Source organism: Nicotiana tabacum, chromosome 22 (assembly GCF_000715075.1).
Source record: "Nicotiana tabacum cultivar K326 chromosome 22, ASM71507v2, whole genome shotgun sequence".
Taxonomy (NCBI): Eukaryota; Viridiplantae; Streptophyta; class Magnoliopsida; order Solanales; family Solanaceae; genus Nicotiana; species Nicotiana tabacum.
Genome location: NC_134101.1, coordinates 32,562,972 through 32,590,870, shown reverse-complemented (window position 1 = coordinate 32,590,870; position 27,899 = coordinate 32,562,972). Strand labels below are relative to the sequence as shown.

General features: G+C 34.8%; 3 protein-coding genes across 4 annotated transcripts; 1 reads left to right on the top strand and 2 right to left on the bottom strand.

Moving 5' to 3' along the window:
• Positions 1–348: 348 nt before the first annotated feature.
• Positions 349–1,371, bottom strand: LOC107785573 (uncharacterized). The gene has a single exon (XM_016606908.1). The coding sequence runs from the start codon at positions 1,369–1,371 to the stop codon at positions 349–351; it is 1,023 nt and encodes a 340-aa protein (XP_016462394.1).
• A 686-nt stretch (positions 1,372–2,057) lies between these two features.
• Positions 2,058–5,308, top strand: LOC107785575 (protein PARTING DANCERS-like). 2 transcript variants are annotated; one of them, XM_016606912.2, is made up of 8 exons: positions 2,058–2,171; positions 3,195–3,319; positions 3,402–3,490; positions 3,566–3,661; positions 3,757–3,851; positions 3,925–3,965; positions 4,053–4,133; positions 4,861–5,308. In XM_016606912.2, exons 1-8 carry the CDS (start codon positions 2,108–2,110, stop codon positions 5,008–5,010), a joined length of 741 nt encoding a protein of 246 aa, XP_016462398.1. In that variant the 5' UTR covers positions 2,058–2,107; the 3' UTR covers positions 5,011–5,308. The 2 variants fall into 2 exon arrangements, with proteins under 2 accessions (XP_016462398.1, XP_016462397.1); XM_016606911.2 differs by having other exon boundaries at positions 4,050–4,133.
• A 2,814-nt stretch (positions 5,309–8,122) lies between these two features.
• Positions 8,123–21,926, bottom strand: LOC107785574 (bifunctional aspartokinase/homoserine dehydrogenase 1, chloroplastic-like). Its single transcript, XM_075243738.1, has 18 exons — positions 21,688–21,926; positions 20,681–20,739; positions 20,218–20,592; positions 19,654–19,742; positions 19,238–19,541; positions 18,996–19,048; positions 18,695–18,909; positions 18,478–18,565; positions 18,286–18,399; positions 16,809–16,907; positions 15,902–16,096; positions 14,502–14,584; positions 13,353–13,578; positions 12,894–13,039; positions 12,554–12,689; positions 10,878–10,961; positions 10,704–10,796; positions 8,123–8,709 (listed from the first exon to the last, which is right to left on the bottom strand). Exons 1-18 carry the CDS (start codon positions 21,840–21,842, stop codon positions 8,464–8,466), a joined length of 2,760 nt encoding a protein of 919 aa, XP_075099839.1. The 5' UTR covers positions 21,843–21,926; the 3' UTR covers positions 8,123–8,463.
• Positions 21,927–27,899: the final 5,973 nt, after the last annotated feature.

Below are 27,899 nucleotides of genomic sequence, written 5' to 3'. Positions count from 1 at the left end.
AGCGAAGATTTATTGAATGTCATATGGTTTGTGGCTCCAGAATCTAAGATCTATGTGTGAGCAACAGTTTTAAAGTCTTTACATGATTGATATCTAGGTTCAATAGAGGAAGAACATGCAACTATACCTGTAAAGTTTACAGCTCCACTGGCTATATTGGCATTCCCAAAGTGATCTCCTATGTTGTTGTTGCTATTGGCTTGAAAATTCTCCAGGATACTGAGGAGTTGCCCATATTGCTCATTTGTCAAATTGTGCACTGCTCGACCTTGCTCCAGAGTAGTGCCTTCAATATATTCAATGTTTCCTCTTTCACTTGGTGCACCAAACAAACACATTTGCAGCATATCATTTGCCTTTATTGAATCTGGACTGCTGTGAACTCTGTGGTGAGTTTTGTGGATAACCATGTAGCTTGTAACATTTGTCCTTGGAATGCCCTGGCCTCTTGCAAAACTCACAGTACAAACGAGATCTATTCTGAGGGTAGCTCCCCCTAAACACACTACTCCCAGTGTTGTTATTTGCATGCTGATTATAGTTCATTTTGAAGTTGTTATATCCATTTCCATTTGTGTTCCTGAAATTGTTGTTACCAGCTCTACCTGCATTTAAGGTTGTGGACTCCATAAGCAGTTGACTCTGTGGCCTCATCTCCCTTTGCTTTTCTTCTTGAATGAGGATGGAAAAGGCTTGTGCTAAGGAAGGCAATGGGTTCATCATAAGAATACTGCCTCTCACTATTGTATATAACTCATTTAGTCCCGTCAGAAATTGAATTAGCCTCCTATCTTGCTTTGCCTTATGCATACTTGCCTTAGCTCCACATGTACAGTTGCAAGTGCAACGTGCATTAGCATTCAAAGTACTGAGTTCTTCCCACAACTTCTTCATCTTTGTATAATATCCAGTAATGTCAAGTGATCCCTGAGTTAAGTCATTGATTTTCTTTTGTAATTGATATAATTTAGCTCCATTCGTTTGATCATATCTGTCCTCCAGCTCCTGCCATAGTTCTTCAGCATCTTTCACATATTGTAGACTATCTTCTAGATCTTTGGACAATGAATTTAGTATCCACGAAGTAACCATATCATCACATCTTTCCCATTGATTGAACATGGGGGAATTTGGATCTGGCCTTTTACGTTTTTCATTTATAAATCCTGTTTTGTTCTTCACAGATAGTGCTCTTAAAACTCCTCTCTTCCAAGACCTGTAACCAGATCCATCGAAGGCCAATGGAACCAGCATAGATCCAACATTCTCTGAAGGATGCATGTATAACGGATTGGTCGAATCCATAGCAGTTTGTGAATTTGTGTAGCTTGCGGTGGTTGAATCATCTAAAGGAGCTTGATCTCCAGCCATAACTTCAAGCAATTACTTAACAAACATAATTCAATCAACAACAAAAAAAGAACAAAACTATCACAGCACAATCAAACTAATATAATAATTTTGTAGAAGGACAACAGGCAGATGAACTTTGATTTTGAGTTGATTTCACAATTAAATGAGCCCTAGATCTCAGCAACTGATCAGTATCGAGTAGTCCATGATCGAGTGTCAATAAAACACGAGAGAACAGTGAGCGCAAGGCTCTGATACCATGACGAGAATGAGCAATTATCAGACGTGAAACTTGAGCTTAACTCTAAGCTCTAATGGAGGAAAAACAGAGGAGGTGTGAGAGAGAGACATCTGGGAAGCTTCCAGAAAATGGAGCTATGAATAAAATGAAATCCTCAACAATTACAAGTACCCGACTCCTATATATACACACTGACAGCTGGACACAGCTGGACTAGGCAAGTGGAAAGCAAAAACTGCAACTAACTACCGAAAATGTAACTATCTGTAACTAACTAACTAACTATCGGAAGCATAACTAACTACCTAACTAACTGACTCATACAGTGCAGTAGTGGAGTCTGCTATCTTCCCAAAATAAATACATATCTCAACATTCGGGGCTGGACCGAAGTATAGCCCAGGCCCATTTACCCTCAGCCCAAATGGCCCAAAATTCGGAGGATGGAGGACTATATATATAAGCCAGCTTACGAACTCAAACAGAAACGCATCATTCTCCATAAAAGCAGCGATGAGTCAAGGAGGATTCGGCGGTTCGATGCCATTATCAAATACTACAAGCTTACCGACTTTATGTATTTTTCTCATTTCCTCGAACTCTTTTACAATATATGTGTAAAATGGAGCAGTAATTTGTTTTGCTTAAAAATAGCTATTCGTATAATTTTGAAATTTTGATGTGCTAAGTCTGAAGAATGATAACTGACTTTTTTGTTATGACGAATTTTAGTTTTTTTTTTCCTCTGTTTTTGTTCGAATTTTGAATGAAATACGTCTGTGATTTACTTAGTTTCGAATTTTCGAATTTGATTTAACGTATTCAAAGTAGAATTCCTGAGTAATAACTCAATTTTGATGCTTTTTTTTTTTTTGTCAATTTTACTAGAATAACTTAAATACATCTCGAAAACGTGAATGTATAGTTCCTGTTATGAAAGTTCAAAAACTGCCATATTATATTTATTGTACGTATCTGATATATTTAGTTCGAAAAGTGGTGGATCAAACTTTAATTTTTAAATCTCCAATGATCTGTAAGGTTATATTCACTTTGTACATGGTGAATTTTGAACTTGTGATATGCAGATTAAGAGGCTTGATAAATAATGCATGTATAATTATAAACCGCCTTAAGTTGCATTTTAGAAGTTTTTGTCTTAGTATATGTTAGGATGTTGTTGTATTGAACATTAGCATCAATGTTTATGCTTAATTGTTTAGAGGAAAAATATTTTAACAGTTTATATAAGCAAATTGCTTGAATGTCTTCATTTGCTTATTCTTCTCTTTGAATGATCAAGATCTACAGTTCTCATGTCCTGAAGGAAACCTTTATTTGCTTACTTGCTCGTTCCATGTAAAAAATATCTATACTTCAACTGTCTCTGATGTTAAGGAGAATATGTATTTCACAAATAAGTTCTTGCAAGGTTTTTGCATTTCTTATCCCTAGGGAACAATATTTGTAGATTATTTTTGACAAATAATATTTCCAGATGTTTTAACTGTTCTAGATTGCTATTTTAACTGTAAGGATCAATCACACTGCACTTTGAAAGTAAATGTCTTACGTTACCATCGATCATCAACTCTTGCAGGTAGCAATGGCGTTTGTGTGATGAGTAGCACATGGAGAGATGCACAGAACCCGTCCTTTCTCAATTTCATCTCTCGCTTTCTCAATGAAAGTTCTTTCCGTTTAAATATTCTTCCAATTGCACCAGTAACTACTCTTTTCAGCTGTGGTGGTCTTCATATAAAGTCTTTCTTTTGCAAATGGCAGTAATAACATTTCCTATTCACAGGATTTTATCTTTATCTTTGGCGGTTTGTCGGTTGCTTTCATGTTTGTGACCAATTGGGATGTCGTCGACAAGGAATCTATCTTTAGAAAGTAAACGTGCCCTATATCTCTCAAAATCCAATTTTGCACTTTATCAAAAATTGATAAGTTTGTGACTTGATATAGAGCTGAGAAAGTGAAGGAGCAGTTTGCAAGCTTCTATGTGGTTATCACCCTTTCTTCAAAGGAACAGAATGATTCTTTCATACACTCCTATTTCAAGTGAGTCAAATCTAACTTCGCCTTCTATCTGTAATCTCTATATCAAGGTGTGGCGTAATATGAAGCACTTGGATAATCTCTTGATTTTCTTGAAGGTATGTAGTGCAACCTGGAGGGCCAACATTTGTTCCTGTGCAAGACTTTGAGATGGGCTTTGAAAAAATTGTGAAGATAGCACATGCTCGTGGGGGTAAGATATCAATTCTCCAAGCTGAACAAAAGAAACTTAATTGTATATTTACTGCCAAAAGTATCTGTTGCAGTGTGCAAACGACAGGGTGTATTGGCAAAATTAAAAGCTGAGGTAAAGGGTTGAATAGTTTTCCAGTCTTCTGACTGATAGCCAGGTGTTTTCTTGTGAACCTGAGACATTCTGCCTTGCTGTTAGAAGGAAAAATCAGTACAGGCAATGGAGATTTACCAACAAGTGGTTACATCAATCCCTGGTGTTGACAGCCATGATGCAAATGTGGTATTTTATTTAATGCTTTTCCCATCTATGGTCCATCGGATGTCTTGTACCATGATAAAAACCTTATTATAGCGAATCCCTTTCTCGATTACCTGTAAGTTTGTAAAGAATCATAGTATCACCTTTTGTCTCAATCTATCACTCATATGTTGAACCACAGTAATTTGGCAATTTCAGAGTTCTCTTCCATATGTTTGCTTGCGGACTGTAGGGTCAGTTTTAGGTCAACAAAATCGAAGATGTCATTTTAGCTATGTGGTCATTTACTTTGTATGAAAAGCCTGAGCCAAATCGAGGATTCTACAATATCTGTACCATCCAGGCGCGAGACATGCAACCTGTATTACTTGACTAATGAGGTTTGAGTTATGACAACCTTTGAAATAAATCACAATTGTGGGTCAAATAAAGTATTTAGTTTTTGAAACACCTGTCTTCCTGTCTGTCTTACAGATTCTGATGCAAAAGCCTGAAAGTAATTAATGTTGCTGCATTTTCACATGATGCTGATACATGAATGAACACATCATACTGCAAGCTTTCCCACTAATGATCCTTCTTGTCACTTCTATTTTGCATATATATTCCTATGACATACCAAAATCATGGCACCTTTTCTTGTTTATAATGTGTGCTTTAAAGGATGACAGCGTCGTATTATCAATTACACGCATTTATCTATCCAGACAGTTGTAGTCACTTCTTTGTCTTCTTTTGTCTGTTTCAGCTTTATCAAACTATTGGTTCAATTGAAGCAATAGCTAAGTCATCAAAGGAGTACATTCTGGAAACGACTGACCTCTCACCCACGACAGCTGAGACAATCACAAGGTTTTTCAGGGATCCAAAGTTTTATCTGGGTCCCAAAATTGGCTGAGTTATTAATTCTAGAGCATTCAGAGTCATGCACCCTGCAGAAGTGACTTTAGATATCTCAAAAACAGGTGGAAGTCGAATGAATAGAAATCAGAAGGCTCTTCAAAACTTTCTTCTCTTGCTTACGGAAATATGATTAAATATTTGTGTAAGTTGCTCCAAGTTTTACTGAAGTCCATTAAAGAAGATCAGAATTGCATCTGTAATCTGTATGTTGATGTTTGGTTTCTTCTGTGTTTCTTGTCGGAATTTCTCGTCCTTTGTATGGTTAAATCCCACGAAAAACCTGGTTTTAGTGACAGGTCTCCAGCATTTATGATTAAGTTTCCCATGATACTGAATGATCATCTGCAAAGGAAAACTGCTGAACTTTTGGTTCTCTTCTTTTGAAGGGGTAAAATTCTGAAACCCCATGTGAATTCCTTTATCAAGAGTCACCTCCACAATTTGTAATGATATTTTAACAATTATAACTCAGTGCATGACTTAAAGAATGATAGAAAGGACTCATTGCTTACTTTCCAGCATGTTTTTGAAGAACAAGTGTATTTGGCTTGGATGTTTGTCTGTAAAATTGCAATTACGCTTTCATCACTCAAAAATAGAAATTAAAAATTACTACTAGGATAGAGTATGTGAATATTTTTCAGACAGAACAGAACAGAAAGCACGTCAAATAAAATTATACACGTAGTTAATTCTCCGTTCTAGACCAGGCATAGGAAGGAAAGAGAGTAAAATATAGGAATATTAAAACAAGGTAGTGGTGCCCAGGGCTGTTCATAATATGGAAAATACGAATTACCGTACCGAAATAGAAAATTTTGGTATATGGTATTTGATATTTTGGTATTTGGTTTAAGTTTTTAAAATAATTTAGCATTAGGTATGGTATTTGATATTTTAAAAAATAATATCGAAATACCGATACCGTACCGAAATATATACTAAATTACACATTACAGATATTATTGATTATCATACTAAGTTACACAATACTTTTCTTTGGCATTCATATTGAGGTTGGCAGTAAATCCCATGTACTTCTTTAGGAAAATGGAGGAACAAGGTAAGATGCAGATTCTAATTCTTACTCTCTAGGTTGCCAAGCAGTTTAATGTAATATTTCAACGGTTTTGGAGTATTTCTTACTTCGTTACTCTTGTATTATTGTTGCATATGTTGGATTCTCTAATTTTAACAATTAATTGTAAGCAAATGAAATGATATTTCCAATGATTAAATGTATTCTTTTATGTACCTTTTTTCTCTTAGTGGATACTTGATGGTTTTGGACAAAGATTTTGCCAACAGTCTGGTGAATTTAGAACGTTTTCATTTATTACTTTAATTAAGAATATTGCGGTCTATGACTCTATGCATTAGTTAATATTCAAGCCGAATAACTCGAAATTACCGAACTGAATAAACCGAAACTGGAAGGAGAAAAATCGAACCATACCGAATATAATTAGGTATGGTATCAGTATAGCATTTTAAGAAAGTGAATACCGAAAATATCGAACCGAAATGACTAAATACCGTACCGTACTGACCGACGAACCCCGTAATGGTGCCCTTTGAAAAATTCACTCCTCCAAACAAAAAAGTTATTGGTCTTAAATAGATTAATTCTCCTCGGTCACTTATTTTTTAAAGGCAGAATAGCCTGACATGCACTTCTACTTGTTCGGGTTTGACACTTGATCAAAGTGTTTTAAACCCTTCTGACAGTTAACCGAGCTTATATGACATTTATTTTAGTGTGTCGGATAATTTGCGTGCTTACACGCTCTCAAAAGCGAGTTAATGCATCAAATTTGATGAAATTACTACAATAAAATTTATTTTAAAAAAAAAAAAAATTGAAAAGAAAAGAAAAGTAATGTTAAACAAAATATCTCCTCCCCTGCCCCATTCTTTTCTAGTTTCTGCGCCTCCCCACAACCCACCAAGCACAAAACCAAACCAAACTCAAATCAATTTGAAGCTTCTTCCCGTCATATACAATACCAATCCATTCATTCTTCTGTCCAACACCATTTCGTTCACAAAATTTATTTAACAATTTGATGTCGACTACAATTACCTTATTTCAATAACCATCAATTTCAATCAATTCGCTGAATCCACCATCAATTTACCAATTCATTTATAAACCTACCATCAAATTTAAGCAATTCATTCGTAGCCACCATCATGTCTCTACTGTTCCTTTGTCGTAAGCACCATCACAGTGTACCGTTGTATACTCGTATCCCCCGTTGTTGTTTGCTGCATTGCTTACAATTTCATTACCCCTTTATTTCTATTGTTTGTATTCAGAGTGGTCATGTGGTGACCTTAATAGGGGTTGTTGGTCCTCTTTTAATGAGAGGGAGAGAGATCTGAATATTGCAGGAGATAGGTTTGTGTGTGATTATGCTGGGGTGTATGGTTGGGACTTGGGCTAATGTTATCTCGTCTTTGATCGGTGTTGTAACAACGGCTTGCCATTGATGCTGCCGTGAAAATGGAAGAAGAGATTCTTTTGGGGGAGGCGGGGGTGGCGTTGTACAATATGAAAATAAAAAATGATGTGTAATATTTTACCTGACTTGGATATTAATATCAGTGAGCAGAGGGGTTTAGTATATTGTGTATCAACAAGTAAAAGTGTTAACTTGACAAAGTGTTTGAGTATAGGGACCGGGATGACAAAAGTGTCAAGTTCGAGGATATACTAAGTTATTCTGCCTTTTTTAAATAACAAACAAGAACGGTAATCAGTATCTAGAAAGCTCCATAAGAAAGTCTCGCGACAAGTTATGAAGCAAAAGAATGCAAAGATGCGTAATAATCAACAGCAGTGGTGGAGCCGCATGCACCCAAGCGGTGTCAACTGACACCCCTTCGTCGGAAAATTATACTGTTTAACTCGGTAATTTTTTTCAAAATATGTATATATACTATATAATGACACCACTTGACTTCAGGTGAGTTTATTTCTTTATATTTTGACCCCCCTTAATGAAAATCTTGACTCCGTCACTGATCAACATTGGGCGCGCGCACCCACACAAACACACAAAAGGAAACAACGCCTTAAATAATTAATCGCGCGCCCACACAAACACACAAAAGGAAACAATGCCTTAAATTTTTAATTGCATTGACATACATCAGCAACCTGCTTAACTAACAGTATATCCTCTACGGGTACAGGATATTTCTATCATGGACCAGTATACAGCTTTAGTAGTATCAGAGTTATTCCTAAATAAGCAACCTATGAACTCTCCAATAGAAGTGAAGAGCCGTGTTACAAAGTGAACAACACTATCAGTTGCTAAAAATTACATTATGAAGTAATCATTTAACTCTATAACTGCTACCAGGAGCAGGGGATGACTGAACGAAACGCGGAATTATAGGAGTATGGGGCAAAGCAGGATACTGGTTTGCGGTCCATGAATTATGAAGGAGCACCAAGATATGAGGCAAGTCGCAATATATCACTGAATATTCCACCGGCTGTCACTTCAGCTCCAGCCCCTGGACCACGCACTATTAGGGGTTGCTTACAATATCTTTCAGTAGTGAATGCAATTATGTTGTCCGATCCAGAGAGTTGCGCAAATGGATGTTCCTTATTGTATCTCCGCAATTCAACAGTGCCTTTGCCATTGACAACATCCACTGCTCCAACGTACCTCAAGACCTTCATGTATATCCACATTTTGAAGATGGATAAGCATAAATACAAGTACGGAAATATAAGCATTACACATGTTCTGCAGCTAAACTGGATTGAGACAACATAGAGTTGATGCTTGTGACCTACTCCAAAAGAAATGAAGCACACTTCATAAATCAAAACTTCTCTTAGCATGCTTCACAAAGACTTCAAAGAATCTATTTTTGGGAAGTAAGCGTATTTTGTTACGGAGCATTGCCATGCATTAAGATAGTGCTTGACATTACTAGTAGAGAAGTCCCCAGATGCAAAAAGATTCTATTGCATTGAGTATCTATCAGTTTATCACATAGAGTTCGATCAAAAAGACCCCCCCGGTCTCTCTCTCTCTTTCTCTCTCAAATGCACACAAACAGAGCAGTCAGTTATTTGGCAAACAAGAATAAAAAAGATTGAAATCATATCAGCGGTCAATAATTAAAATGTTTTACCCTAAATGGGTAATCCGGTTCATAACCAGTCACTAAACAAATCAGTGATGTTCCCATACAAGATTTAATTGAGCAAAATGAACAACTCTTCCACACTGGGATACTAAGGGTTGTGGTTCCTATATATTATATTACTCCTATGCAAAATTAAATGTTGGGAAAAGGGCCAAATATACCCATCTACTTTCGGATATTGTCTACATTTAACCTCCGTTATACTATCCGGCCAAATTTACCCTTACCGTTATACTATCCGGCCAAATTTTCCCCTACCATCAGCAAACTTTTAAAAATTACTTCTTAGTCCGTCAGGTGACCAAGAATCTCCCAAATCATTTTAATTAAGTCACTTTATTCTTCTTTTTTATCCACTATTTTCGAAATAATTGGCATTTTCCTACTTTCTTAAATGGAAAAAAATAAGAGAAAGAAATATTAAAATAATACAACGGTTAGTAAACAAAGTATATTAAAAATCAAAATTAGGTAGCTTGTCTAAATTCCAAAAGTATTTACAACATCCCAACTTTAATGAATTCGTTGCACTAAAGGTATGGAGACTTTGCAAGTATTAGTGATAGAAGTTGAAGTTCCTTGTAGACTTTACATTGTCGAATTCAACTTTGCTTTAATCAAATTCCTACGCATTATACTCTCTTAAGTTAATTGATCGAAGTCTATACTAACCAGATAATAACAATATATATTCGAATATACATATACATATATGATGATCAATTGCATATAATACACAATAAATAAGACCCACTGAACTCTACTGTGAGTATATGATTGAAAATAAATAAAATTTTAAACCAATTCCAAACCCATTATCACAAGAGAAGTGGGTGCATTGGTAATTAAAAAATCCATGAATAATTTTTATAGTCTAGTACCTTTAGCATTCACATCAATAGTAATTTCTGAAAATAGCGGAGCAAGAAGAACAACAAGTGATTTAAATAAAAGAAAATTGAGAGATTTTGGATTACTTAACAAATCAAGGGGTAATTTTAAAAGTTTGTTGATGGTAGGGGTAAATTTGGCGAGATAGTATAACGGTAGGGGTAAATTTGGCCGGATAGTATAACAGATGTTAAATGTAGACGATATCCGAAAGTAGAAGGATATATTTGGCCCTTTTCCCTTAAATGTTTCATGTTACTTGGCAAAGGTACTAAGATGATGCTTGGAATTTTATTGTTTGACATGAAATGGGGCAATATGCAGAACGTAAAAAGTTACATTTGGTTGCTCAAAATATTGAGGAAAATTCCAGACGAATTGTAAAAGTGGACTTTAAATTGCTATATAAGCGAAAGCTTGCATCAATCAACATATCAATCAACTATGCATCGACCCAAACTAATTTTAAAACTTGCATGCTTAGGAAAATTAAATTAAACTTCAGCGGTCTAAAAAGGTATAGAAAACATCAACTTCGATGGAGGGAGTATAGCAGGGTTCATTCAGACAACATTACTATCACAACACTCAAGCTTAATTTTATAAATTCGGAATACTCACTTCCCCCGCATCTTCGGCCTCTTGCCTCTGTTTAGACAACTCTTGATCAAATTGTGGCAGCTGCAGCAAAAAGTCCTCGGCAGATGCAGTAGCCTGAAAAAAACACCAAATATCACTTCACAGAGAACAAAATACCTTTCCAACTAATGTTGCATGTATAAGCTAAGCACTCACCCTTAATGGTTCGGGGACAAGGCTCTGAACTGGGATATCTGAAAGCTCTAGCTCTAATCCACTTTCTCTAGCAAGAATTATCACCTGGATCAGGAAGTTATTGCTTATTAAGAAGTCATTAAGCCGTGATTTGTGTAGCATCAATTCCCAGGATGTTGGTTTTCTTGTGGATCTATTTAAGAGAGCAAATTGGCAGGGGAACCAGCAAACTCAAAATAAAATGTCTTTATTTCTATGATGAAAGGTAAATCTGCACAAGTTAGCAAACACATCAAGGTGGGACCAGGATAGAAGTAAATTGACAGATGCTGTTTTGCAACACTAAGTCATAGTAGGGGTGGCAAATGGGCTGTTTGGACTGTATTTGGGCGGTCAAGATGGTTTAACTCATTAAATGGGTCATTGCCCAACCCTGCCCAAAATTTAATTGGGTTAAGATGTGTTGGGTCAAGATGGGCTAAACAATGGGTTGTAACTCAACCCGCCCAAATTGATCCAAATATTTGCAATATTCTCAACTTTTAAACAGTCAAATATATAAATTATCTTATATTTTGGAATAATGTCAATTCATGCCAAATAATTTTTTTCCTCAATTTGGATTTAGAATTTTATTTGATAGATGATGATTTTTTTTCCCTGTATTCTTTTGGAATAAATATCAATTCATGCCTAATGGTTATCCTCAATTAAGATTTTTAGGACTTTATTTGATAGTTTTTTATCTTATAATACTAACAAAGATCAGAATAATAAAAAATAGTAAAAATAGAACTTTCCACCCACCTCCCACCACCCCAACCCTACCCTCGAACCCCACCCCCACCCTAAATAGAAATATTATTTAGAGTACTTTCTTTTCATGTTTGTAGATAGAGTATTTTCTTTTTATGACGTAGAAAAAATAGTTTCTTTTTCACAAAATGAGTACTTTCTTTTCATACTGTAGAAAAAGTATTTTCTTTTATTTCAACAAAAAGAGTATTTTCTTTTCATATCGTAGAAAGTGTACGTTTGTTTCAAAAAGAAAAAGAGTATTTTCTTTTCAGTTATGAAGCTCAATTTTTAAAGTTTTTCTTGTGTGAAAAAGTAAAGCAGCACATTTGTTTCTTTGAGTTTGTGTTAATTTTCAAAAGAATAATTGAATTCTTGAATGGGGATTTGGGTGGAGGGGGGTTGAGGAGAGTAGCATAGAAAATTATTTTCGACTCCCTAACCAAACACTAAAAAATATTTTTTGGAAAAAGTTTTCCACTCACCAACCAAACATGTAAAATTAAGTGAGAAAATCACTCATTTTCTAGGAAAATATTTTTCAAGAAAAACACACCCTTAGAAGCACTAAAGGGCAATTGCTATTCATAGGTCAGTTTGGACTGAAAATCATGGGCTGATTTGGGCTACTGAAATTAAATGGGTTTAATTGGGTTGTGCCCAAACTTAGCCCATCATTAAAGTAGCTCATGCCCAACCCATTAAAACTTGGGCGGGTCAAATGGGTTTGGGCCACTTTTGCCACCCGTAGAACATATTAATGAAGGAACACAAGCGCTTCCAAATATTAATTTCAGCTTCATGCAAACACTAAACTAAAGCAGTAAACATATTGAAACTGAAAATGAGATCTCGTGTTGGGTTAACACTTATAGCAATGAACGAAACTTATCAGCAAGTACCTTTCTGGCAACATCTGTCCCGGCTAGGTCATCCCTCGGATCTGGTTCAGTATAACCCGCCTCTTTCGCCTCCTTCACCACTTGGCTAAAAGCTTTTGTCCCCATGAAGTTATTGAATATGTAACTCAGAGTTCCACTGCCAAAAAAAGAGAAAGAAAAGAATAAATGTAGGAAATGAATGCAAAGAAATCGAATTAGAGAGAAAATTTTGCCCTCCTTGGTGCATGTGGTAGCGAAGAAAACGATAGCGTCATTTCACCAATTTGCCACTTAGGATAGATGAAATTTATCCAATACCAGAAAATGTATAATCTCGATCCTTCATATCAGTGATACCAACCTAAAAATACCCTCAATCCGCAAAATCTTGTCCCCGGTTTCAAGAAGACCACGTAAGGTGCTAATGATTGGTAGACCAGCTCCAACAGTAGCTTCATAGAAGTAATGCGTATATGATTGTCGTTGTAGAGCTCTCATCTTCAAGTACTGGAAAAAATAGAAGGAATATATGCAATGAAAAGGTACGACAAGCGTCCTTTACCAGCTACTTATATAATTATCGATGCCTTGCTTGTCTTGTTTTGAGGTATTTTCCAATTAGAAATAAAACAACAGTTTTAAAAAGGCTGACATTTTTCCCATCTTCGATGGACTGGAAAGACGTGGAAAGCAAAATATAATTAGGAAATGATGAAAATTTGACGATTGCAGTTGATCAAAGTGTTTTTTTCCAGAAAGTTCACAAATGTTAAGCACTTTTCAGATGAAAAGAAAATCAAACATGAAAATAATTAGCAACCTGGTCAAGTGGTCCTGAATTAGCCTTTTTATTTGGGGTAACCACATGGATGCCTCTGTGCAACCAGTCATAGTATTGGCTTGCGATATGAGAGTCTGCAGTGCAATCCACCAAAACACTGTTTGGGATGAAATGATTTTCACCCACATGCTGAACAAACTTATTCAAGTCGGGCATTTCTCCGTTTTGACTTAGTAGCTCTTTCCATCTTGACAAATCAATACCCCTATGAACATTAACAAGAATGTCTAGTCATCGAGACCCCTGAAGACAGTTCAATAATATCTAAATGACAAAAAGCAGCAGTAACCAGCTGTAAAGGCTAGTGTGGCTTTTGGAACACAAAGCTTTCAACATAGTAGCTAGTTGACAAGTTCTATAGCAAGAACGATGTAATGAACATTGGATAGGTGATAGTGAAAATTTGGGAGAAGGAGAGACCAGAAATTAAGTTCCTCATTAACTTTAATTTTTCAATCTCATTCATCGTCAAGAACAAATATCTTTAATTTTTCAATCTCATTAGAAGATCTACCATGACTAACAGAAGATTGACACTGATTGAACCTCTAACTCATAAAAATCAGCAGCACAAAAGAAAACTTAGAAGTTCCTTGGTCGCATTGGAACAGGCTATAACCAAAGAGGACATGGAATCAGCTTAAAGGACGGGAAGAGAGGGAATAAATATAGCAGGTTAATGTGAGAGAGAATGATTGGCACTCTCCCTCATTTCCAATGATTTCATACAGTGTACTATTCTACTCAAATGCAATTGTTAATTTTATAAAAGAAATTCAAATCAAAAGTTTCCAATTAGCAAGTCCACCCTCCATTCCAGTTTCTATGACTAACATCCCCTTTGTCACTCAAAGAAGATTTATCCCTACAGGTAAAGTTACTTGGAAATTCATAAGTTGAAAGAAAAATAATTATCTCTACAATGATTCAACAGATTCAGATAGTTGTCCATTAGAATAGCAATTTTAAAAACCTTAGCTTAAGTTTCTCTGACTTTTTGCACTTTATTGTTTTTTTCTTCATTCTAAGCAGAAAAAGACTCAATCGAAAAATTCAAAGCGGCTAAAGAACGCATCTGTCCGATATACATGACTGAGTTTAGAAGAAAGATGGATTTTCAAGACTTACGAGCCGCTCAATATCATTGAATCTATTCCAATTATACCCATCACACGCAAGTCAATGTTGAACTTTTCCTTTAAGATAGCTGTCTGCCAATGAAAACAAAAGGTGTTAAAGTGTCTGTTACAAGAATTTCATTGAACACTTGCCAAAAACTATTTTTTTTTCATCATTAAACAGAAAAGAAAACAATTATTAAGAACATTGTTTCCCGAACATCAAGAACAATCATCATATTACAGCAATAAAGTATCTGAAATTATAATCAACTTTACCAAGCAAGACGCTAGAGCTATCAGGAAAAAACGAGAGCACAAAAATTCAACACTGAACTCCAATCAATACATAAACAACTTGATAAAATGATATACTTATGGACTACTGGGTATGCACTAAGCAATGCAAGGGTGGTAATAAAGAGTTTCTTAAACTTCCACAATTTAACCCACAAAAACCATGCTTTATATATCCTGAAATTATTATTTCTGATTTTACAGTTCATTTCATTTTCATATACCCTGTGGTCAGAGACTAGTTATCAGTCGGTGGATAAGTCTGAGATCTGGAGAACCACTAGCTTTAGTGAACCCTAATTCGTCTTTAAAATGACTACTAAGAATTGGAATGAGAGATACCTGAATATATCAGAGCAGATACAAGGAACCCAACAAATTAGGGATTAAGCATGTTAGCTGATATTCTTTGTTTTCCTTTTCTCCTTTTCCTTTTTTAAGGAAGAATCGGAATGCATCACGAATTATAGTGCATCCCTTTGACAGCAATAAGTGGTTAAGCATCCAAGTTAGCATTATTTACACGGCGAAAGAATATGAGTGCAAAAATTCCAGTATTCTGTGTACTTGGTTTATACCACTAGTGACAAAAAAGAATGTGGCAACAGAGGAAAGTTCTTACATTACAAGGAGATGATCCATGATACAGGCAAAGAATCAGAATAGCCGACAAACATCATATATCATATAAAACAGGGAAATACAAATGCAAGATGGCAAAATGTAAATGAATTTCTAGCAGCAAGGACAGTTCAAATAATTCATTTATCCATTATAAGTGGTAATTAAAAGTTGAAGGGGACACCTAATTATATCCTGAACGTTTTACCAGTGTGATGACTCTAAAAGATTGTGAAATTGAACTTAGGCTTTGCCTGGAGATGACTGCATACTTTGCTCAGAAAATCTACCTTTCAAATTGTGAAGGATAAGACTACAACTATTTAAATTTGGAAGGGTGGGAAATATTAATATGCTCTTCTTAATTTAATTTATGGACTTTAATAGGAGATAATAAATGATACCCAATAGAAGAAAGCATATTTAAAGTTCAATAGGTGTAGAGAAAACAAAATATAGAGATCGAAATAGCATTAACTTGAATTGACAGACCTGATCCTTGAGCTGGTCTAGCAAAGTACCCCCTATCAACCCTGGTCCAATAATGCCCACAGCAATAGTAGTTCTTGACAAATAAAATCTTGAGTGCGCAGCACGTAAAGCCCTCACACAGTCTTCACGTTTAACAACTACAGTGACGTTGTACTCTGAGCAACCTTGAGCTATAGCACGGATATTGATATTAGCCTGCAAATGAAGTGTTGAATCTTGAAGTTCTTATGAAATTCAAGTAACTAGAAGAAGTTGAATTCTATACTCATATTCCCCTCGTCATCTTTCTATGACTCTCGATTGACTTTTATCATGTCCTTTTTTGATGAAAAGCATCATACAAGTTGCCAAAAGCAGCAGCAATCAAAGCCAAGTTAAAAGCTCATAAAAACTGAAAACCAATTTACATACTAACAAGAACAGTATGGTAGTTAGCTAAGAAACCCACCTATGTGAGCTTCACATAGCTGGTACCAAACCTGCACAAAGGAAAAAGGGTTGCAGTAGGTTGACAACCTACGTAAAAGTAGTCAAAATATCATAATCCTCTAACGGTGAAGTATTCAAATGAAATCGGCCCTATAGAGTGGAATGGATAAAGAGATCAATGTAGTGGACCTCAACTAATTTGGTAATCTAAAGGAGTAGTTGATTGATTGATATGGTAATTAGAGAATCCATATGGCATAGATCTAAGCATTCATAACAGTCGGAAAATAACTGTAGATGAAAAGCAGGAGAACATTAACTCCACAGAAGATACAACCAAACAAATAGTCAAACATAAACCCTTTTTTAGAATTTAATGTGGTTTGAAAATTTACCACTTAACTCTACACAAGACACACCTATATACAGTATATAAATTTCTCTTTTTTCAATTTAAAAAGACTGAAAATTACCAAACCTTAGCAAGTGCACTAAAAAATGTAGCACAAACTCCAGGAGTGCTTGCCATTCTCTGACCAACAGCAGCCAAAATGCTACAGTTCGGAATCACCGAAATCTGGGAAGAAATGAAGCCATTATCATGGTGATCAAAGAAGTTCTTAATAGGGTAGATGAAAATAATGTTAAAACACCAAGTAAGTGACACAGAGAAGCAGAAATCAATAAGCTAAATACGATATCTGAAATTACGATTAACTGTACCCAAGATCCAACAACTAATTTTCGTTAAGTATATAGAAAGAAGCACATCACACTGCCCCAAAACCAAGTTCAAATTTCATAAAAACCTACACCAAAACTGGCGGAAAGTTTTGAGATTCTAACAAATGGAAAGAGTTCTGAGTTTCCTTATTTGTCTAAGCTATGCCTTTAACAGAGGGAGGTTTGGTGAAGCAGTATCATGTGCAAGATTAGTTTCTTTCCTGGTTGCCTTTACTTGTATAGTATTTTAAGATGGAAATACCTATGGAGTGTTTACATATGATGGCAAAGTTTTTACAAGAATTAGCCCAGACAAAATGTAGCAGTACTGCCACGCGTTCATTTCTGAGATGTCTATGGGATCTGAAAGTAATTACCATACTTTTCCTCATTTCTCCTCCTCTTTTCTGCAAATCTAAGTTTCACACAGTTCATGATTTCAAGATCCTCTCTTTGTTTTCAATTGCCCGATCATCCTGTCTTCATTATAGCAGCATCAAGCAGAATTTAATGATTACATCACTGCTCAATGCTCATCAGCACCCTAAAGGCTGTTGTTCCAGTCATTCCTTTCTTATGTGCATCTAACCACCACTAGACTAATACGACTTTACTATCTTAAGCTTTCTTGATTGAGCTTCTCAAGTTTTAAGTTGGAAAAACTGGAATCTACAGCCCCAAAAGCCGTCTTTTCAGATCTGCTAGTTACCTAACTTGTTTGGTGCAACAAGAGGAACAACTTTCACGGATGTTCTATCTTGGATGGAGATAAAGGCTCAATCACAATAAGTGTTTTTCTGCTCTTTCCCATATAATTAGCACCATAACTTTTTGTGGAATTCTTCTTAAGTATACAACTCATTATCCCTATAACTCTGAGCTACATGATGCGTACTGATCATCAACATATGCCCTAAAGTCTCCTCAGAAACAACTTCTGACGCTTTGTCACAACACATCTTTATTATGTATTTTTCTGTTTGCCATTCTGATCTTATACAACATCTAAAAGAAACATGTTATAAGATAACAAGTATAGCAGAGCGTATCGCAATAGGGTTGACCTTGCAACCGCAATCAGGAAACAGAAGGCGCAATACATGCAAAATGTTAACTATAAGATGGTGACAAGAACTCAATATAACATCATTCCTGCTTTTTTTTCCTTTTGCTTATGCAGATCCACAACCTTTATAATTAACTATACAAACGAATCAGAAAAGGCAGAATACCTGAGAAAGGCGCCCGGCACTCAAAGCCTGACCAAACCTAGACTCTAAAACATCAGCAACAGCTTTCACTTCTTTTTCAGGCACAGCAAAGCACACTGAATGCTCACTACTAGCCTGTATCATAGCACTTAATTCTATGTCATGAAGTTATAAGCATCATAAGTTTAACCCGATATCAAAGAATTAATTTACCTGGGATATCATGATTACGTTAGCACCAACATCTTTTACTGCAGCAAAAATATCACTAGCTGTACCAGGAACACCAGTCATTCCGGTTCTGCAGAAGGTAACCGACTTTGTGTAAACAAAGAAATTTGTGAATATTGTTATAACAAACAGTATGACTGGATCCAGTGCAGTCCTAATCCTCCACATTTCTTTTTGACAAGTAAACTAATAGTCCTACCCCTCAACATTCACTAGAGCCAGATTGTCAATTGTTGCAAATCCTTTGACCGGGAATACTGATCTCTGTCCATCCTCATATTCATTATCAGTGGATCGGCAGATCATTGTTCCAGGTGCAGCGAGGTTAAAGATATTTTTTATAACAATCGGAATGTCATATTGCATCACTGGAACAATTGTCCGTGGATGCAAGACATTTGCACCGAAATATGACTGCAAAAAGATGAGAAATTTGATATTAGAAAGTGCCCATGACAGTTCTTGTTAACTTCAGCAATCACATAGAATCACGACTTCACCATTTCCCACGCCTCTTGATAAGATAGTGTCTTCAGTATTACCGCCTCACTTACTGCAAATGTAGTATTGTTTTAGCTGGCAATCATCGTAAACTTCATTGTGGAAGTTCATCATTGATTTAAAAGTAAAAGGGAATATTTGAGCAACAAATAGAGAACAATAATACTTGATATAATATTTAGCTAGGGGCACGTCTTAATATGTTTCAGATCGGGAAAAGCATGCAATGAGTGAGGAAAACCTTTTCTTGGATCAGCACTATAGACACCATCAACATCTGTCCAAATTGTGACTTGGCGTGCTTTAAACAATGCCCCCATGATAGCTGCAGAGAAATCACTTCCATCCCTTTTCAAAGTGGTGGGAATATTTTGGGGAGTGCTAGCTATAAAACCAGTTGCGATGATAGTCATTGATGGATTCTTAGAGTACCATTTCTCAAGTCTTTCCCCTGACTTTAGATAATCTGGATCAACTTGATTAGAGCTCGTTGGGTTCACAATGAGCACCTCTCTTGTGTCCATCCATTTAGACTCTACACCATTCTGCAAATATAGGAATTTGAAAATTTGCATCATAAACATACAAAATTTTAATTTGCATAACTAGCAGATACAAAGCTTTCTTAAGACCGGAAGAGATCAATGTGAGAATCACCATTCTGACAACGGATGACAACAACTGAGCAGACCATAACTCCCCATGCCCAGCAACAAAATCAGAGAAAGATTCTGTTGCATGACCAGCTGCAATACAATTAAGCTATTTTGTGTCAGTTGAAAGCAAAAGAAAGAGGTTTGGTTCAAATTCAGATACTTCAGGAAAAAACTTGTCAACTGAAGGAACTTTAGCATGGATACAATTAAGTTCTAGCAAAAACAAGAGACTGAAGAATGACCATTAGGCCAACATTAGCTTCATAACTACAGCTCTGACAATAACCAGAGAATGAAGCAAAGACCATATTGCACCATTCGGTGTCCTTCTTACCCGCATGCAAAGTAGTGGAGGGAAAAGACAATTCAAAATACTCCAACAGAATCTTGTTTCCTTTCAAATATTATACAAAAAATTAAGAATATCTGACAATGGAGTTTTCCGCGAGTAGTCCCTGTTAATAAGTTCTTTTTCTATTGTTTTTTCCATATTTATGAGCACAGAGGCTCTGGCAAGTGTTTTTGTTGAGACATTCTACAAATAAGGAGGGAAAGCACAATCTACCAATATATATTGCACGGAGCATGGCTTTTAGGTTGTTGATGTCATGATGAAGACGAGATAAGAAACTAGCAAGCTCATCCCCATCAAGTAGATCAATAGCAGTTACTTTGTGTTTTTCTAGTACAGCATCCAATGCAGTTAGGTACGAGTCATCTCGTGACCGGGCCTTTTGAATCAGATCATACATCATATCTGTGACTTTTGACATTGCAGACACAACCACCAACTTTCTTTCTGATTGGTCCTGAATTATTACATTAGCAACATTGCGAATTCTTTCAGAGGTTCCCACACAGGTACCACCAAATTTATGAACAGACCAGCTGTCACCTCTAGGAAGCTGAGAATTTTCTATAGCTCCATCCAATAAGTATTCTGCCAAAACATCAAATGGGAGAATGGGAAATCAATAACTGAAGAAAATCACACAAGGATGATATTTAAGGTTTCAACATATATTAACCTTCACTTGTAACAGCAGCACGTATGCCGAACTTCAACTCTCCTCTTTCCCATTTTGAACTAAAAATCATTAAAACAAAGAAAGGCTTTAGCAGTATAGAAAACATTAAGCTATAAGAAATTTCTCAAAATAAAAAGAAAAATTGGCAATCATATCGTGGGATACCCATTACTCACGGTTGAATCGTGTGATCACCTCACAATTGTATGATAGTTGAAAAGGAAACAGGTTATTATTCATCAGTTGCTCTGGACTCAAGAATATGCCCAAGCAAAATCTTGGTTCTACGTCACAAAAAACAAATCTTTGTACTATCACATATGGAACATGGAATTAGGATAATTGAATATGTCCATTCTCATGCCTTAGATACCTCAGACCTTAATAAGATTACTGTTGAGACAACTAATTAGCTTGTTGACACAATTTTTGTAACACTTCTCATTAGTTGGATGAAAATATGGATCACTTCATATAGCAATAATTCCATAAACATGTTCATATACAATATTACAAAGTGTAATCTTGAAGCCTAAAAAACTTCCGAAAAGCTTCAAAAAAACAAATAAAAACTTTTAACTGAAGTGTAACAGGGTAATTTTAAAGTATAGTCAAAATTAGAGGGATAAATTTGGTAGTTTTTCCAAAGAATTTTTGACACATGATAACTACAGCTCCCCAGTCGATGCTGGAGCTCCATTAAGTTTAACGGCAAGAATTGCTAATAGCAAAGGTATCAACAACAAGAAAAAACTCAGTGTAATCCTACAAGTAGGGTTCTCTTTCTGATAGACCTTGGAAAAGAAATACTGTAGTGGAGAAGCCCCAAAATATAACAAAGTTAAAAATTAAGATACTTCATTTGGACCTTTTTCTCTAAAATGTTGATAATTCATAAATGTGACAGAGAATATATATATAAAAACACTAACATAAATAGACGTAAAGTTAGCACCCCCAAATACATTAGAGAGTTGAAAAAGAAAAATAGAAATAGCGAAGTTTACTTGAGAAAAGAAGAGCAATGCAGTTGCAGGAGTGAAAATGGATGTGTCCTGTTAAGGGTAGCCATTTCCTTCCCCTTGGCCTTCAAATGTGACAAGGATGGGTTAGAGAAGAGTTTACATGAATAACATGGCGAAATGGAGGATGATAACGCCATTGTTTTTGTTGATTGAGAAAAAATGAGTGTGACAAGTACCACAGTGAGTGGGTCACTATATATACTTCTCTCTCACTCCCTCTCCCTCTCTCTCTCTCTGTTAAAATATTTGGCGGCTCTACTTAATTACCTACTGTTTTACACTTGGACCAACCCCCGCCCCTATGGTTGTTACTTAGTTGTAGGATATCGAGTTGTTATTTTAAATATAATTATTTGTTTTAATTATTATTTAAATTTTATTATATTATATTATTAAAATGATTGATTTGATGTGATCGTGTCATTATCTTCTTTTTATATTATCTTGTCCTTTCTTATTATTAAATAATTCTATCTTATCATTTATCCTACATTTTTATATAGTAATTCTACCTTGTAACTTACTTTTTTTTTTTATAATATTACAAGTTTATTTTTCATATTGTTGATGCATGATAGTTATGCCAGCTATGAAGCCATGGGGTTAGACCTCGGGTCCATTGGGCTTGAGCCGTTGATCAAGAGGGTGCTGACGTGTTTCGAGCCAGCTGAGTTCAGCGTGGCCGTCACGTGCCATGGTGGGTCCCAATGGGATATTTTTGCTGACGTGGATGGATACTCGTGTGACAATTGTGTCAAGCAAGATTTGCCAGGTGGCGAGTATATAGTCTATCGGTGTTTCACCATGGCGGCCGAGGCGGAGGGAGGACGCGTGAATCTATCCAAATATTGTATACATCAAAATAATACAGTACAATACAATATAATATTATACGGTACATTATGAAACGAGGCATAACAACCATCCAAGCAAGCTATTAAACAAATACCATTCCTTTCATCCTGCCTATTTGATTAAGTACAAAGTTTAAATAAAATTGTGTTCATAAATTATAAATATTCTTATAGTAATAAATTATTTCATTACGAATAAAATAAAAAAAATTAAAATTAAGTAAGTATGATATTTTTTTTTAACAAATTAAAAAGAAAAAAATAACACATAGAATGGAGGAGTATTATTTTTTAAAATTACTTTTTCGAATTGCTTTACTTTTCAACACGTAGGTTCAGTGGTGGGATTGGTTCGACTGATAGTTAGCAGTATTTTTTAATTTTATGCAAAAATAATCAGATAATAATATATTTTTTGTTGTTCATTTTTTTATGATAATAATATTCATGCAGTTTGCATAGATCTCAATTATTTCATCGGCTACCTTACATAAATCTAACCTTGACTTAATTTTTGAAATGCAAATTATACGCCTTGAATTTGTAATCAAATATTATTTTCTATTTCATACCATTCTTCCTTTAATTTAGTTGCAGTACTGAGCACAGTTGCTGCAAATTCGATAGTCATAAAGTTACGTCTGGCTAATATACAATTAAATTTCAAGATTCCACACTACAATTTTTTTATTTTACAAGTAGTATTACAGGTTTACAACATGTCTTCGATTTTATTTATAGTTACTTTTTAAGTACTAGCCACATATTAATTCATTATTTCTGTAACTTTTTTTTTGGTCGAGAGGATACTATATTATAATAGGAGTACTAATTTAAACTTGTTCTTACATTGGGCAGTTGAGGAGTTGCGTCCATTGTACCAAACAGTGAGTAGTCCAAATCTATATTTACAATATTACAAATATTACTGTTTCTTTCAAAAATAGTTTCTAGGGTGTCGCCCATAGTGCTTCATTGACAAACACGGGAGGAACTACCAAAAAGTTGATTCCTTCATCCAACTGCTTCCCTGCTTCTGCTGCTAACTTGTTCGCCGCTTTATTTGCCTCTCTGAATATGTGGTTTATTAGTGGATGGCCCAGCACTCCTAGGAGAGACCTACATTCACAAATTAAGGGATCATATATCAAATAACCTTTATTCATGCATTGTACTACTTCTGTTGAGTTCAAGGTGGCCTCCAAGGGCACTAGATTGTTTAATGATGCCATTTTCAGGCCTTGCAAAAAAAGTTGTTAGCTCATAATGGGGGTATTTGAACACTTTGACTTTCCCTATGTACCCTCTTACCCAAATCCCCATTATGTTTCTAATTACTCCCCCACCATCATTGTTTAGCTATCTTTGTGGGGGGGGGGGGGGGATGTTTGCCATTTAACATAGATAACACTATTATGCTTGGGGGTTTTCAAATTCTGCAGCCTTGTTGCCACTTTAAAAACCTGACTTTGTTTTGGTTTGATTTATAGATTTAAAAATCCGATATCATTGATTTGGTTTGATAATTAAAAATTCAAACTAATCCGGCCTATGCACACGCCTAATAGGAGTGCTAAAATAAAAATAAGCTCATGTACAAATTGAAAATAGAGAAATATCGCATATGTATAGAAAAATATTAGATTCCTGTTGGGCGGAGTGTCTTACTTTATTGAGTAATTAAATTATTAAGATATGTAATCATTATATATATATATATATATATATATATATATATATATATATATATATATATATATATATATATATATATATATATATTGTTTATAATAAACTCCTTCAAAATTTTAATATAAAATTTATATAATTCTTTTAAATTTTGTATACTCATTAAGCGGAAGTACACGCGCAACCCTATATACTAGTATATAAAAAATGCATAAAACAGTGTATAACAAATAATTTAATATATATGCACTGATTATACATACATTATACAGTGAGTATACACTGATTACAAAATATAGAAACAACTTTTTTTCTCTATCTCTCCTCTTATATTAAAATATATATATATATTATACAGGGCTTATAACTAATTACACAATATAATAATTTTTTTCTGTCTATCCTCTTAATATACATATTACAATACTTATACACTAATTATATAACGAACAGCTGAACATCGGAGAACGTGACGAAGAAGAAATACCGAGAATAATCAACACTACCAAACAGAAAGAATGGGAAATATGCCTTTACAAACCACCTGAACCTCTAGCACGGTCGTTTCTCCATTTTTTAGGACCTTCCACTTTCATAATTTTTAGATGAAAAAGCCTCCATGTTTTTTTTATCTCTCGCTCAATCAAAATCAATAAGCAAAAAGTATGTATATGATGCCTAAATTATTCAAGAGAGAAATATTAGCTGACAGGTGAAGGAAAAGATGTAATTTTGATCGAGCAGTGAGAGATATGCTAACAATTAATAAAAAAATAAAATCCTAAATTAAGGGAGAGAGAGGATTCAACGCCTGAGAGAGAGAAAAATGATGGTTTAAGGTTTGGCTAAGTAAAGTTAAATTGTTTAGAAGAGTTAAATCTGGCAGTTTAGAAAAAGTGAGGCTATTTTGAGTTTATTGCTGAAATGAGTTGCTATTCTAGTTAATTATTCAATACTTAGGCTAAAGGAATCATAATTTCATAGATGTTGGATTGGTGTTACTAACTGCCAAGAAATGTTGTAGGATGGATGAATTTCTCAACTCTTACCCAGTTTTTGGTATGAAGTATTTTTTCTTTAAATAGGTCATTTACACGCTGCAAATTTAAATTAGTTGCGCTAATGAGTTCTCGATACCAGATGGTTAAACCCCCAAATGAATATATGAGTCAATTTCATATTCCCTTCCATTTTGTTTCTCACTATTTCTTATACAATTATCGGATAAGGGTTTGATTTGCCCCTCTACTATCATAAATAGACTTTATTTACTCTCTGTTTAAAATTTTTATTAAAAATATCCTTACCGTTATACATTAGGTTCATATTTACCCCTTACACGTTAAAACATGTTACATTTGCCCTTCGTTATATTTTAGGATCATATTTACCCCTCTACTCTTCAAAAAGGGTTACGTTTGCCTTTCGTTATACTTTTTTGACATATTTATCCATACAATTATACTTTAGGATCATATTTGCCCCTCATCCGTTAGATCGCCATGTCCCATCTTTGTTTTCCTACATGGCGCCTATGTGGATTTCTTTTTCTTTCAATTTAAATATGATCACCTATTTAAGATAATTTAACATGTCCACCTAATTTAAATAAGACTTCATTAATTCCATTGTTGTGCAACTTCTCGTAATTTACTTTGGTTACTGCAATAATTGTGAGTTGTATTAGATAGGTTATTGTTTGTCAATATGTTGTCGTTGCTATAACTATTATATTTCGCACAATCTTCATAAATGTCGTATCAAGAAATTGCTTTTCGTGGATCAATCATGGTCAATTGACCCAGTTTAGACTTTACATAGTTTTATCTCTACAAACACTTCAAAACATCATTGAGTGACATTGAGTGATTCATGTCTCCTAACTTCTAAGTATTAAAAGGAAACAAATTAACATAGACAAATGTGAAATAATTAAATAAATCAATTAGAGATAACACTATAGTTTCGTTCACTCACTATCCAAAATTTTCTCGCTCTCCGAAAAATATGGAGCTGACTCGGAGAAGAGAGATGGACGAGTGGGGGGGGGGGATTGGGAATTATGATTTTCATTTATTTTAGTTAGTGTGTCTTAATTAAATTAGGTGGGCGGGTAAAATTATCTTAAATATGTGACCATATTTAAATTGGAAGAAAAAGAAATCCACATAGGCGCCATGTAGGAAAACAAAGGTGGGACATGACGATCTAACGGATGAGGGGCAAATATGATCCTGAAGTATAATTGTAAGGATAAATATGTCAAGAAAGTATAACGAATGACAAATGTAACCCTTTTTGAAGAGTAGATGGGTAAATATGATCCTAAAGTATAACGAAGGGCAAATGTAGCATGTTTTAACGTGTAAGAGATAAATATGAACCTAATGTTTAACGGTAAGGATATTTTTGATAAAATTTTTAAACGGAGGGTAAATAAAGTCTATTTATGATAGTAGAGAGACAAATCGGACTCTCATCCGTACAATTATATATAATATATTCCTTTAATAAATAATTTTATAGTCACACAAATATTATAACACGTATAAAGTTACAAATTTTAAAAGTGTTATAACCACACAAATATTATAATATATTTTAAAAAAAAGTTTATTTCTTTCTAAAAAATTTACCGGCTCAAACTATGCCCAACAAATTGAAATAGTTGTTACTGAAGTAGCTAGCTGCCCATAAATGAATGGCAAGAACTCAAACCAAACTTTCATGCCATTCGAATCGAATTGAAGATTCCGCCAACAATCCCTAAGATTTTTTCTGAGACGTGGATGCCGTTTTCTATCAGAAACAAAATTAAGTATTTATGTAAAATTACAGGTTCGTTCCCTATGAGGTGATGTTAGGCTAAGTTTAGCTATATCATTGCTACGATGGAGATAGGGGGTGATGACATCAATATTTCTTTATAGGATCTTAAATACATGTATGGGTAAAAACAAAAACCTTATTCTTCTTTTTCGAATATCTGCTTTTGAAATTTACAAAAGATGTTTGGGTACGTCTTTAATGATAAAGAAGCAAAAAAAACAATGTACTATTCGTAATTCCTATGTCTTCTTAACACTAATTTTATTTTTATTTCATATATTGCTCTACAGTTTCCTCGTCGGTCACTTGCGGGATAATACTAAATTAACAAGCAAATAAACTACACTATAATTAATTAAAATATGATAGAAATGCTGTTCTTATGAATATTCTTGACTGTTGAATAAATTGATCTTTTAATATATGCTATATTGATTATAAAACACCCTTAATTCGTTAAATACTTTAATCTCTTTGATTTACGTGTGATGGATGAAGAGGAAAAAAAAAGGTTCCTTTTTCTGCTTAATTTCTTGACTCGACTTGCAATGATAAAAAGAAATGTTAATTATCTTCCAAAAGTCATAAAACTGGAATATCTGCTTGCAAAAATTTGAGGTAACTTCGTCCAACAATCATTCTTTCCCTTCCTCAAAATTACAAGTAGATTTTGAAGAAATTGAAGTATCATGAAGTCGAAAGGGGAAACTTTGGAAGAGTTCCGGTCTGATAAAGTGGCGGAGCCAGAATTATCCCTAAGGAGAGTCAAAATATAAATAAATAAGCATATGAAAAAGTTAGGGAAGTCAACACATAATATAT